Source organism: Schistocerca serialis, chromosome 8 (genome assembly GCF_023864345.2).
Source record: "Schistocerca serialis cubense isolate TAMUIC-IGC-003099 chromosome 8, iqSchSeri2.2, whole genome shotgun sequence".
Classification (NCBI taxonomy): Eukaryota; Metazoa; Arthropoda; class Insecta; order Orthoptera; family Acrididae; genus Schistocerca; species Schistocerca serialis.
Genome location: NC_064645.1, coordinates 55,664,818 through 55,678,813, shown reverse-complemented (window position 1 = coordinate 55,678,813; position 13,996 = coordinate 55,664,818). Strand labels below are relative to the sequence as shown.

At 40.3% G+C, this 13,996-nt stretch overlaps 1 protein-coding gene across 1 annotated transcript in view; it reads right to left on the bottom strand.

Moving 5' to 3' along the window:
• Positions 1-13,996, bottom strand: part of LOC126416665 (cGMP-dependent 3',5'-cyclic phosphodiesterase-like) — a 263,554-nt gene that overhangs the window by 12,448 nt on the left and 237,110 nt on the right. Inside the window, exon 13 of the mRNA XM_050084464.1 lies at positions 5,692-5,837. Within this exon, the coding sequence (XP_049940421.1) occupies positions 5,692-5,837 (146 nt within the window). The remainder of the gene's footprint in view (positions 1-5,691; positions 5,838-13,996) is intronic.

The window sequence follows — 13,996 nt, the reverse complement described above, 5'->3', positions numbered from 1 at the left end:
AATCAATGTACTCGAACATAATACGTGTTCCAAAATTCTACAATTGATTGACGTTAGAGATATAGGTCCATAGTTCTGCACATCTGTTCGACGTCCCTTCTTGAAAACGGGGATGATCTGTGCCCTGTTCCAATCCTCTGGAACGCTACGCTCTTCTAGAGGCCTACGGTACACCGCTGCAAGAAGGGGGGCAAGTCCCTTCGCGTACTCTGTGTAAAATCGAACTGGTATCCCATCAGGTCCAGCGGCCTTTCCTCTTTTGAGCGATTTTAAGAGTTTCTCTATCCCTCTGTCATCTATTTCGATATCTACCATTTTGTCATGTGTGCGACAATCTAGAGAAGTAACTACAGTGCAGTCTTCCTCTGTGAAACAGCTTTGGGAAAAGACATTTATTATTTCGGCCTTTAGTCCGTCATCCTCTGTTTCAGTACCATTTTGGTCACAGAGTGTCTGGACATTTGTTTTGATCCACCTACCGCTTTGACATAAGACCATAATTTCTTAGGATTTTCTGCCAAGTCAGTACATAGAACTTTACTTTCGAATCCATTGAACACCTCTTGCACAGCCCTCCTCACACTACATTTCGCTTCACGTAATTTTTGTTTGTCTGCAAGGCTTTGGCTATGTTTATGTTTGCTGTGAAGTTCCTTTGCTTCCGCAGCTGTTTTCTAACTTGGTTGTTGTACCACGGTGGCTCTTTTCCATCTCTTACGATCTTTCTAGGCACATACTCACCTAACGCATATTGTACAATGGTTTTGAACTTTGTCCACTGATCCTCAACACTATCTGTACTTGAGACAAAACTTTTGTGTTGAGCTGTCAGGTACTCTGAAATCTGCTTTTCGTCACTTTTGCTAAACAGAAAAATCTTCCTACCTTTTTTAATATTTCTATTTATGGCTGAAATCATCGATGCAGTAACCGCTTTATGATCGCTGATTCCCTGTTCTGCGTTAACTGTTTCAAATAGTTCGGGGCTGTTTGTCACCAGAAAGTCTAATATGTAATTGCCACGAGTCGGTTCTCTGTTTAACTGCTCAAGGTAGTTTTCAGATAAAGCACTTAAAAAAATTTCACTAGATTCTTTGTCCTTGCCACCCGTCATGAACGTTTGAGTCTCCCAGTCTATGTCCAGCAAATTAAAATCTCCACCCAGAACTATAACATGGTGGGGAAATCTACTCAAAATATTTTCCAAATTATCCTTCAGGTGTTCAGCCACAACTGCGGCTGAGCCAGGGGGCCTATAGAGACATCCAATTACCATGTCTGAACCTGCTTTAACCGTGACCTTCACCCAAATTATTTCACATTTCGGATCTCCGTCAATTTCCTTCGATACTATTGCACTTCTTATCACTATAAACACACCTCCCCCTTCACTGTCCAGCCTGTCTCTGCGGTATACATTCCAATCTGAGTTTAGGATTTCATTATTGTTTACGTCTGGTTTCAGCCAACTTTCTGTCCCTAGTACTATATGGGCATTGTGACCATTTATTAATGAGAGCAGTTCTGGGACCTTTCTATAGATGCTCCTGCAGTTTACTATTAGCACAGGAGGCATCTTGTCGGGCCTAGGGAGGGAATTCTCTAACCTAAAAAAACCCCCATGTGCACTCCACACGTACTCCGCTACCCTTGTAGCCGCTTCCGGCGTGTAGTGCATGCCTGACCTATTCAGGAGGACCCTACATTTCTCCACCCGATAGCGGAGGTCGAGAAATTTGCACCCCAGATCTCCGCAGAATCGTGTGAGCCTCTGGTTTAAGCCTTCCACTCGGCTCCAAACCAGAGGAACGCAATCGGTTCTGGGAACAATACTACAAATAGTTAGCTCTGATTCCACCCCGCGAGTGAGGCTTTCCGCCTTCACCAATTCCGCCAACTGCCTGTACGAACTGAGAATGACCTCTGAACACAGATAGCAGGAGTCATTGGTGCCGACATGAACAACAATTTGCAGTCGGGTGCACCCAGTTCTCTCTATCACCACCGGCAGGGCCTCCTCCACATCTTGGATGAGACCCCCCGGCAAGCAGACAGAGTGAACACTGGCCTTCTTCCCCGACCTTTCCGCTATTTCCCTAAGGGGCTCCATCACCCGCCTAATGTTGGAGCTCCCAATAACTAATAAACCCCACCCCCCCGTGTGCCTGCTCGGACCTTGCTGAAGGAGCGGCCACATGTCCATTCACAGGCAGAGCGGGCGATGCCACACGGCCAGCCTCCACATTTACCCTCCGCCTAGTGCGCCGCGAACGCCGCTGAACCCGCCACTCCCCTTGGGGAGAGGGTGTCCCAACCGCGCCCGGTACCCGCGAAGATGTCTCGTCAGCAGGGACAGTGGGTGAAGCATGTAACACCTGTGGTTACATGCCGTGGTATGACTGCACATGCTCTTCAAATGCGTTGCTCCATATCGTTTCGGGTTGAGGGCTGTCTTTTATAAACAATATTTTTTTAAATAACCCCAACAAGAAATAATCAGGAGATGTTAGGTCTGGTGAATGTGGAGCCACTGAATTGGTCCGCTGCGTCCTATCCACCGACCAGGGTACTGTAAATTTAAAACGTTCCGCACATTTTTAGTATAATGGGGAGCTGCTCCATCCTGTTGGAACCACATTCGTTGCCTAGTTTCTAAATCAACATCTTCCATTAGCTTCAACAAATCACTGTGGAGAAGTTGTAAATAAGATTACCCAGTAACATTTCGGTGAAAAAAAAAAAATACGGTCCTATCAAGAAACCATTTAAAATTCCACACCAGACTGTTAACGACCATTTGTATTGATTGTCACCAGGTCTGTGCCAGTGTGGATTGACAGGGGACCAATAATGACAATCATGACGATTTAATTCGCCATTGTTTTTGAATGTGGCTTCATCGGTGAACATAACGTATCTAAAAAAAAATCATTGTCACCTCATATCATTTCCAAATGCACGCGTATTTGCATATCTTTCAGCGTTAATGCCTGTGTAAGTGTGATATGATACGAATGATATTTATGTGACTTCAAAATCCTCAAACCAGTTGATTTTGGTATTACAGTTTATCTCTAAATCATAGGACTACTAATTTCGGGATCCAGTTGAACGTACGTGAGAACGGTAAGGGCACGAGCATCATTTTCATTGTATTTGCGATGACGAGGCAGATAGTGCACGTATCCATTTTGAGCTCATCGAGACGATCCGCATATAATTGCACAGCCACAGCGTAATTGTTATGGCATTCACCTAAAATTAACATCATATCAACGATCTCTGTAAGAGGATAGTGAACCATGTTTCGCTAAAGAATAATTTCCTTTCGTCAGTTGATGTTTACGGTTCACAATCTGAAAGTGAAGTGACGTCTGATCGCACTACACCGACCTTTATACTGAGCCACAATTAGCAGTTTGGCTACAGTAGCGCCACAATCGGGTGAGTAATGCAATTGTCAAGAGTTCCCTAATGGGATTTTAATACCGTTCTGCCCCCCTCCATCAAAAACTGTGGCAGGTAGGATACATTTTGTAAAAAAATAGTTTAATTTGGCGTAATGAAAGAATTGGTGAACATTTTGTACCGATTTGATGTGTCCTCCTCAGATCATTCTAAATAAATCAGAGTTCTTCACCAATTTTAATTTTTCTCGATTTCAGCGCCATCTGTCAATGGTTTAAAAAAATGTTTCAGACAAAACTTCATTACTTTTTTATGGAGAATCTGAATCTGCAATAAAAAATGGGGGTTTCCATTAAAGATTTAAAAGTGTGAGATTACACAAAGGAACTATGGACTTCATGTTACATAGCATTACAGTTGTTGTATCAGTGTTTATTATTATCTTAAACGAATCTATCCTACATTATTAGTTACTTGTCACACAATGTGTAAGCCTTGGGAATGTATAATATGTCAACAAGCCAAAGATGAACAAAGCATCTGTCATTTATATTGGTGTCAGATGCATTTTCTCTGGCCAAGTGTTCTACAATGCCATGTGGATACAAAATTATTGTCTTGTTGGAAACTATTTGCCTTATTCTTTCAGTTTGCATTTAGTTTTGGTATCAGTAACTGTGCCAAAACACTTTGTGTTGATATGGGTCCATGGTATGTTTGAACTTATGAATTTCATATGATTTACATGCAACCTTAAACTGAATACAGACATTAACTGATCCAACCTCTAGGATTGTTGCAACAGAGCAGTGTCAATGCTCACTTGGTAGCTGCAGTGTCGAATGCAAGCAGTCGTGTTAAGACAAAGACATTTTTTAGAACACTATGATTTTTATATTGTTGACTCCAAGGATATTGTCTTATAAACTTTTTTGCAAAGGTAAAGCTTGCAACTATTTATAATAATAGCAACCTGTTCGGTATAATCTGATTATACTAATATGAGTCGACTGAAGACTAATATGTGATCGAAACTGTTTTTGATAAGTAAAGTAAAAAATACAGCAGTTTTTGAAGAAATACAAAGACTTTTTAAATACAATGAAGCTGTGGAATGCTCCTCATGCAAAATACATTTTACGTTCATCAAATCTGTAGATTTAGTGAAAGCTTTTGACAGTGTTAACAGGAAGACGGTTTAGAAGGTATCAGTGATAAAATAGAAAGAGCAAAAAGTTATCTACAATTTACACAAAAACCAGACTGCAGTTATAAGAGGCAAAGGACATGGAAGGGAAACAGCAGTTAAAAAGGGAGTGAGACAGGGCTGTAGCCTCTCCCTGATGTTATTTAATCTGTGTACTGAGTGAGCTGTAACGAAAAGTGAGGAGATATTAGAAAGGGCTAAAATTGAGGGAGAAGAAATAAAAACTTCATGGTCTGGCAAGGACACTGTTATTTTGTAAGACACAAAAGGACTTGGAATGTCACTTGAACAAAATGGATAACGTATTGAAAAGAGGTTATAAGTTGATCTACAACAAATATAAGACAAGGGAAATGGAATGTAGTCATTTTTATTCTGGTGACTGTGATAGAATAAGATCAGGAAATGGAACACTACAAGCATTCAAATGGTTTTGCTATTTGGGTGCCAAGATAACCTACAAAGTGGAGAGAAGGTATAAAATGCAGAGCAGCAACAGCAGGAACAGTGTTCCTTAAAAGGAAAAAAATGCTAACATTGAATATAAATTCAAATATTAAAAATATAAATTTATGTATGGAAGTGAAACGTACGTGAAAAACAGTCAGAGAAGAAAAGAAGAAAAATCTTTGACATGTGGTGCTACAGTAGAATGCTGAAGATTAGATGGGTACTTCAAATAACTTCAATAACAGGCCCTTCTATCTCTAAAAGGTAGTCCTTTGTGTGGATCCTAAGTGGTTGGAGTCAGTTATCGAAAAGGTGTTTCGTTGATGGATGGGCAACAGTATCAGAAATTATGATGGTGTTTCTAGTATCACCAACATATCTGCTAATAATTTATTTTCCTCTACTGCAGCTTTAAAGTGAAACAACATATTTCTACCAACAGCAAATGCAGTTATGTGACATCTACGAAACAGCCAGAAATTGAATTGGCAGTGAGGGATGACAGGTGTTTGCATTTCACTCAACTGAACATCCCATGAATGCTGGATAAAATATATTTGTCTCAAATGAAAGTAAATAGATGCAAAATATATAATTTAAAAGTATTATGTTATAAAAGAACTTACTCAAAAACGGGAATAACTATATCTTCCAGAAACTGAATTTGTAATTCTGGAATCCTTGCATTTTCCCTGTCCATCATTTCCAATGGCTTGTTTCCCATTGATTTCTCTAAATCACCTTGTGAAAAAAATTCTTCATATATAAGCTCCTAAAACAAATTTAAAAAAATCATGTTACTGATTCAGCAATTGAACACTATTTGTACATTTTTACATGTATTATTTCTGTGCAATTAAATAAAGAGAGGAAAAATCTAATTGCCTTGCTAAATTCCATCAGACTGACAGATATACACAGATGTTAGCACGTTCATTAGCATCTGTAACTTGGAGATTGCAACTGTTGTCAGACTGCTATTTTCTAATGGTAGTGCCCCAATGCAGTAGTACTAACAGAAAGGGCAAACAAGATAAGGTAAATAACCCTGATCTCTCCAATGCATACTCAGGAACAGAACTGTTTCATAAATGGGTCAAGACATTAGGACAGAAAATAACACTCTAAGTACACAAGGGTATAAACGTAAAATCATTTGCTCAACAGAAAGCAAGTACTATTCAACATAATTCAGGACCAATTATCTATGAATTAAATTTCAATCTGCAATTTTCATTCACTTAAACAATTAGTCACTTAAATTTGCTAACATTACATATACAAATAAACCACCGTAACTTGTACCTACTGAGCTTGATTTTAATTTTCAGTGGGAAAGGAGAGAAGTAAAAAGACTGTCAGTGTGTTGGTGGAATAGAGGGCTGTGTAGTGCCGGAATGGGAACAGGGATGGGGATATATGGGTACAGGACAAGTACTAACAAAGGTTGAGGCGAGGAGGGTTACAGGAACATAGGATATATTACAGGGAGAGTTCCCAACTGGGCAATTCCTTCCCATCAAAATGAGCTTTTCTAAATTGGACAGGTGGGAACTCTCCCTACAATATTTCTAACGTTCCCATATCTCTCCTGGTCTCAACCTTTGTTAGTCATTGTCCTCTACCCTCTCGCCCCCCCAATACCTTTCCCTCTTCCCACTCCAGCATTACATGGCCCTCTATCCCACTAATGCACCCACAGTCTTTTTACATCTGTCCTTTTCTGCTGCCCCACACTGTCCCCCTGCCCTCCGTCTAACCTCCCAACTACGTACCTATCCTACACTCTCCCCACCTCATCCCAAGCAGCACTTTACTGTCCCCCACCTCTACCCCACTATCCCTCCTCCTCACCTCCCCAGCCTCCTCCTTGCCACCACCACCCAGTTTGCTTCTCCCATCACGCACTGCTGCTCACAGTCTGGCCTTGGCAGCCAGAGACTGTAGGCACATGTGTGAGAGTTGTGTTTGCATGAGTACGGGTGTATGTTATCTATTCTGATGAAGGCCTTTTTGGCTAAAAGCTTTGTTTGACAGTTTTTCTGTAGTGCATATCTGTGACTCAACATCTCTGCTATATTGTGAGTACCAACTATCCTTTTCATATTATTGTCATTATTCCATTCTGGATTTTCCATTGTCTGATTTTAACAATTTTATTTCTCAGGATACAAAAAAATTAAGCAATGTCAGCTTAATGTGCACATTGTAAAATGTGCACATTGTAAAATAATTCAGTGAAGTTGAAGTATCTTAATCCACCTGATGACAATGGGATGTTGATAAAATTAGTAATAATGTTAAAAATAAGAGGTACTAAACAAGCATACAAAAAAGTTTTTTGTATCTATCAGGCAGAGCCCTTAACAAGCAGTCCATTTTACAGAAGAGAAATTTTCGACGATGCTATTGTGACAGAGAATTTTAATTTTTACATACAAAACTACAAGTTGACACTAGACCCAGCACATCTGTACACATATATACCTCTTCTGGCAGCAGCATGAACTATCATGCAAATATGGAGAACATGTTACTGTGGACTGGGAAGTCTAGGCCTGGCAAAACAGCACTCTGCAAGTGCTCTGGCTGCGCTCTGATTGAAGCGACGAGTGGGGTCGAGGAGAGAGGCGGAAGAGGAAAAGGCTGCAGCTGGACATCACCAGAGCGAGGCAGCCAACTTTTTACATTTTGCTAACAATACCAGTTGTTTTAATTTGATTAGGAATAAAATGGCATCTACACACTTATCGAAAAAGTGGAGAAGCCACATTACTCAGTGCCAAACTAAACCAATTCTGTTTTACTTTTCATACAATTTCAATGCCGTGCAAATTGCTTAGTATGCCATCGCGCTATGATGAGCTGGAAAACTGGAAAAAACAGTCAGTTGAACACTATTACACCATCAGTCACAAGTAAAATATGATGCACTTGTTTTCTGACAAGCGAGGAGGCATGCTGGCTGAACTTAAGGTGGTTATCAGGGAAAATATTGAGTTACAGGTAAATAGGGCAGTGATGAAATCTTTTATGGTGGGTATCACCAATTATTTTAATTCATTATGTTTTTTAATGCAATGGAACAATAATTCAGTAATGGATACGGCAAATGAGATTGATGTTATCAAACAAGAATTGCTCTAGTGGAAAAATCAGCTTCAAGTTCATGGCATGGGATATTCATTGAAACTCATGGCAGTCATCTGTGGTCAGGCATGACTGGTTACCTTTCAAAAATTGAAACATTTCATCATGAGTTCTCAAAGTGTTTGCACATCTTTGCACACCAAACACCAATTTCAATTTATTGTTAGACCATTCTCACTTTGGTGCTGCTGATATGCCAGAACATTACCTCCAAGTTGAGCCGATAGACATACAGCATGGCACCTAGATCAATGACCTGTTCGTCTAATCCAGGAATTCACACAAGACTCTTATAAAATATTACCCCAAACACCATATCCTCGGATGCACAGACAAGCTGTTAAAGTTATTTTAATGTCTGGTTCAACATACATGTGCAAACGGTATTTTTTTACAAAACTGACAAAGGCCCATCGGATTTAATAATGTTTAATCTGTGTAACTCCAAGTAACTACATCGCAAACCATGGTTCCAGATATATTACATATTCTGTAACCAAAATGTTTTAGTGATTCGAGAATTGCTGTGTAAATTCTAGAACCACTCAGCCTTCTACCGTCTCGAATACACGATATTCTAGATATGAGTGTGAGATGGTAGAATCCTACCTACAGTGCGGCACATGTCTGTGTGCGCAGGTTGCGGGAAAAACGTAGAAGCAACGGTCAAACAGCACCGACAAGTACCCATCAGAGAATACACAGGCATGTTAGTGAGTGTGCAAGGATGAACTATAGAACCTATATTCAGCTCTGTGCTTATTGTGTCAATGAATATTGTTATGTGGAGCAAGAACAGTTGAAAAAGTACTCTTGTAATCTCTTGACTCAGCCTTGGTACAGGCAAGATGTATTTTCTGATTCATTTTAAGAAAGTCATGGTAGTCAAATCAACTTCCTTTTAACTGTAAGTCATATTGTTTCTAATGTTCGAAAGTACGAGGTACTTACAGAAAGTTACATATGTATGTTGAAAGTTTGAATTATATTGTGCATGAAAGTCAAATACATCACTGATTGACGAAATGTAAGGTTTGTATCCCCCCCATGAACCATGGACCTTGCTGTTGGTGGGGAGCCTTGCGTGCCTCAGCGATACAGATGGCCGCACCGTAGGTGCAACCACAACGGAGGGGTCTCTGTTGAGAGGCCAGACAAACATGTGGTTCCTGAAGAGGGGCAGCAGCCTTTTCAGTAGTTGCAGGGGCAACAGTCTGGATGATTGACTGATCTGGCCTTGTAACATTAACCAAAACGGCCTTGCTGTGCTGGTACTGCGAACGGCTGAAAGCAAGGGGAAACTACAGCTGTAATTTTTCCCGAGGACATGCAGCTTTACTGTATGGAGAGCTGCATCAAACCAGTCTCAGGACTGAAGACCACAACAACAACAACAACAACAACAACAAGGTTTGTATATCTACTTTCATACTTTAAATCGACAGAATGTTAGAACATGGTGACCTGTGTGAAAGGACCGAAAAAAAAAGGAATTTTTAGTCAAAAATGAGAAAACATAATACGACAAGGAATTTACTCTGAGACATTGGAATATGTTCAGGTATACAATGGAGTAAAATTTGAATGAAAAATGGTGAAGACATGAAAAATTCACAACGATAAAACAGCAAAGGAGATTTCAATGTATTTGTCTAAGAAGAAATACACATAGAATGTTTCAACCAAGAAGATCCAGTGCAGGGAGTATACAGCTCTCACACACGTCACAGGGATGCAAACACGGAAACCAACGTACATCCAACACCACCGGCATCAGCTGCTGACCTGCCTCCACATCCGCTCACCTATGCTACGAGAATTCTATGCCGGGTGAGCGTGAAACAAGACTTCATTACTTTAGCACAAATTGGTACAAGATACTGTTGAGTGAACTTTATTTGTGTATTTATCACATTTAAAGTTAGTTTTAAATGCTTACGAGAGCTAAAGCATACAAGAGTATGGAAAATATACAACAGGTTGGAAACACTCAAGAACCGGCTATGGCCATGAAAGTTAGATAAGAAGTGCCTGACTGGGCTGAGATGATAAATTTAATTAAACCTCAGTCTGCAATTAAATGCTCAGAGTGAGACTCTAAGGAAAGAGATAGGCTTGGTAAATTCTCAATTAAATGCTCAGAGGGAAACTAAATATTCACACAACTAATTTAGGTTTGTTAAACGTCAAAGTCAACTCCCATAGCAAGGAACTTAGTAATCTATGCGAATGCATGGGTGCTTTGAAGACTGAATTTGATGCCATAAGTAATAAAGTAGAGAATTTAAAAGTAGATTTAAAGAATGAGTTGACAAATTCTTTGATCACTCATAAAAATCATGTTTACTGACCTTAGTCAGAAACAGAACGATACCTTTCAAGATTTGTCGAGAAGGTTAGAACTTAACATTGAGAACAAATGTAATAATGTAGAATCAAAACTTATTGAAAAGTTAGAATATTTTGAAAATGTGTACAATATTAAATAAAATGATGTAAGACAGGGAATGTATACTTTGAAAGAGAGTGTAGATAAGCAGAATAAGGTAATACCAGTCATTCAAAGGTGTCAATACACGAGTAGATAGTGTAGAAAGAAATTTCAAAGAGAAAATAGCCAACTCTGATATTATAAATGTAATTAGTTTGGAGGAACATTTCGGGGAAATTATAGATTGAAAAGTTACCGAGAGAATAACATCCGGCAATGTACCGTATTTACTCGAATTTAAGCCGCACTCGAATCTAAGCCGCACCTGAAATCTGAGACTCGAAATTCAAGAGGAGAGAAAAGTTTTAGGCCGCACTTCCAAATCGAAACAAACCTGGTCCATTGTAATATTAGACACAATTTAGGTTGAATGAATGACGATACAGCTGTAGTAGTTTGGTTCGAGTCGTAAGCTTAGCAGTTAAGATTTACCAGGTAGCCGCTGTTATGCGTCAGGCGCTCCGTCCGTATTTATACGTTACCCTTTCTTTTTCACTTGCTTCGTCTGGTTTGAATTGATTGCTTATTTTTCTTTGATCTGACAAGTGCAGTTCTCTTTGTTATAGGTGTTTCCGTCACTCAAAGTTGAAAATGCATTACTGTACTGTGTCATGCATTGTTTGTCGCATTCTGAAAATGAGGGTTTACGGCCTGTCGCCGCTCGCGGCATGGCTTGCTTTTGTGCGCGCTACCGCCGCTTACAATTAAAAAAAAAACAAAGAGAGGAATCGTCTCATTGGCAAAACAATGGCATGAGACTGCTATTCGTTGCTACTTACACTGCTGCTTTCTTTGATAATGATCAATAAGAATCAAATAATAGACTGCGTATGATAGAAGATGTTCTGAACGAGAATTTAGCGAAAATTTTTTCCGTTTGAAAATCTTTGCAGACGCCTCTTTAGTACATTACATAGTGCATAGAAATTAGAGTCATCTTAGATTTAAAAATCTAGTCAATTGCCGTGCTTCATTTTTGACTGTATCACTATTAGGCATAAGAATAATGCGAATATAAACATGACATGGTATGTATATTCTTCCGCGTCTGCTGTTGTCTCACTCTAGTTTCGTAGTTTATTAGGCGGACAGGATTCAAATGAGATAGCAGCAAACACGAAAGAATACATGGCAAAATGTTATATTCATATTATTCTTATGGTGAAGAGAATACTGCATGTGATTCACAATTCATAAAAGTTCCTATTAGCAACCATTTCTTCTCACAGTTAGGAAAAAATTCAGAAAGCAGAGTTGGCCATATTGACAAATATCCCAAACAGTCTTGCCAGTCGGATTTTCGTAGTACATTGAAATACTGCTACGTTCGAAGAGGAACAATACGGAATTTGTATTTACTTCGTTCGATAATTTATGAAAATGCAGTGGTCGAAACTCGGGGCGGAGAAAAAAAAGCTCGTTTTCCACCTTTTTTTTATTTATTTACTGACGCAGAGGTTTTGGTTACTTTGCACTCGATTCTAAGCCGCAGGCGGTTTTTTGGACTACAAAAACCGGAAAAAAAGTGCGGCTTAGATTCGAGTAAATACGGTATTGCCCATTCCTTCTTCTGAACTTAATGCTACCAGGAAGGGTATGGACGACTTGTGGAAAGAGATAAAGCTTATCCAAGATAAAGTAGAAAAAAGAGAGTATCTTCACCTGACATTGTATTAACTAGTGAAGATGTGACTGATTTAAATGGGGAGCTAATTCAGGGTTATCTAGACAATTCCCTTAGTTCAAGCCGGATGGAGAGGTACATCCGACACATTTCTTAAAAAGATTTAACCAAGCTTTGTCAAAAAATTTGGAAGATTCCAAGAAGATCGAATTTGTGGAGGGGTACCTGTTAGGGAAAGCCTCAGAATGGGGTACAGTACATATTGAGAATTTTTCCTCTTGGGAAGACTTTCAAAAGAAATTTAAAGAAAATTACTGGTCTGCCAGTGCTCAGAAAAAAGCTAATATCAGATCCATGGGACCCAGACGGAGTGATGATCTACCCCCAGGGACGTTAACATTCTGAGTTAACGGGCAGAGTGATGAGCGTCAGATCCCGAGTTTTTTTCGGTGTTTCTTCCAAAATAGTTTTCCTGCACCGAATTCCTTTAAAATCTAAAACTATCTCACTGCTTAGAAATATATCTAAAAACAAAGATGATGTGACTTACCAAACGAAAGTGCTGGCAGGTCGATAGACACACAAACAAACACAAACATACACACAAAATTCAAGCTTTCGCAACAAACGGTTGCTTCATCAGGAAAGAGGGAAGGAGAGGGAAAGACGAAAGGATGTGGGTTTTAAGGGAGAGGGTAAGGAGTCATTCCAATCCCGGGAGCGGAAAGACTTACCTTAGGGGGAAAAAGGGACAGGTATACACTCGCACACACACACATATCCATCTGCACATACACAGACACAAGCAGACATTTGTAAAGGCAAAGAGTTTGGGCAGAGATGTTAGTCGAGGCGGAAGTACAGAGGCAAAGATGTCGTTGAAAGACAGGTGAGGTATGAGCAGCGGCAAATTGAAATTAGCGGAGATTGAGGCCTGGCGGATAACGAGAAGAGAGGATATACTGAAGGGCAAGTTCCCATCTCCGGAGTTCTGACAGGTAGGTGTTAGTGGGAATTATCCAGATAACCCGGACGGTGCAACACTGTGCCAAGATGTGCTGGCCGTGCACCAAGGCATGTTTAGCCACAGGGTGATCCTCATTACCAACAAACACTGTCTGCCTGTGTCCATTCATGCGAATGGACAGTTTGTTGCTGGTCATTCCCACATAGAAAGCTTCACAGTGTAGGCAGGTCAGTTGGCAAATCACGTGGGTGCTTTCACACGTGGCTCTGCCTTTGATCGTGTACACCTTCCGGGTTACAGGACTGGAGTAGGTGGTGGTGGGAGGGTGCATGGGACAGGTTTTACACCGGGGGCAGTTACAAAGCTAGGAGCCAGAGGGTAGGGAAGGTGGTTTGGGGATTTCATAGGGATGAACTAAGAGGTTACGAAGGTTAGATGGACGGCGGAAAGACACTCTTGGTGGAGTGGGGAGGATTTCATGAAGGATGGATCTCATTTCAGGGCAGGATTTGAGGAAGTCGTATCCCTGCTGGAGAGCCACATTCAGAGTCTGATCCACTCTCGGAAAATATCCTGTCACAAGTGGGGCACTTTTGGGGTTCTTCTGTGGGAGGTTCTGGGTTTGAGGAGATGAGGAAGTGGCTCTGGTTATTAGCTTCTCTACCAGGTCAGGAGGGTAGTTGCGGGATGCGAAAGCTG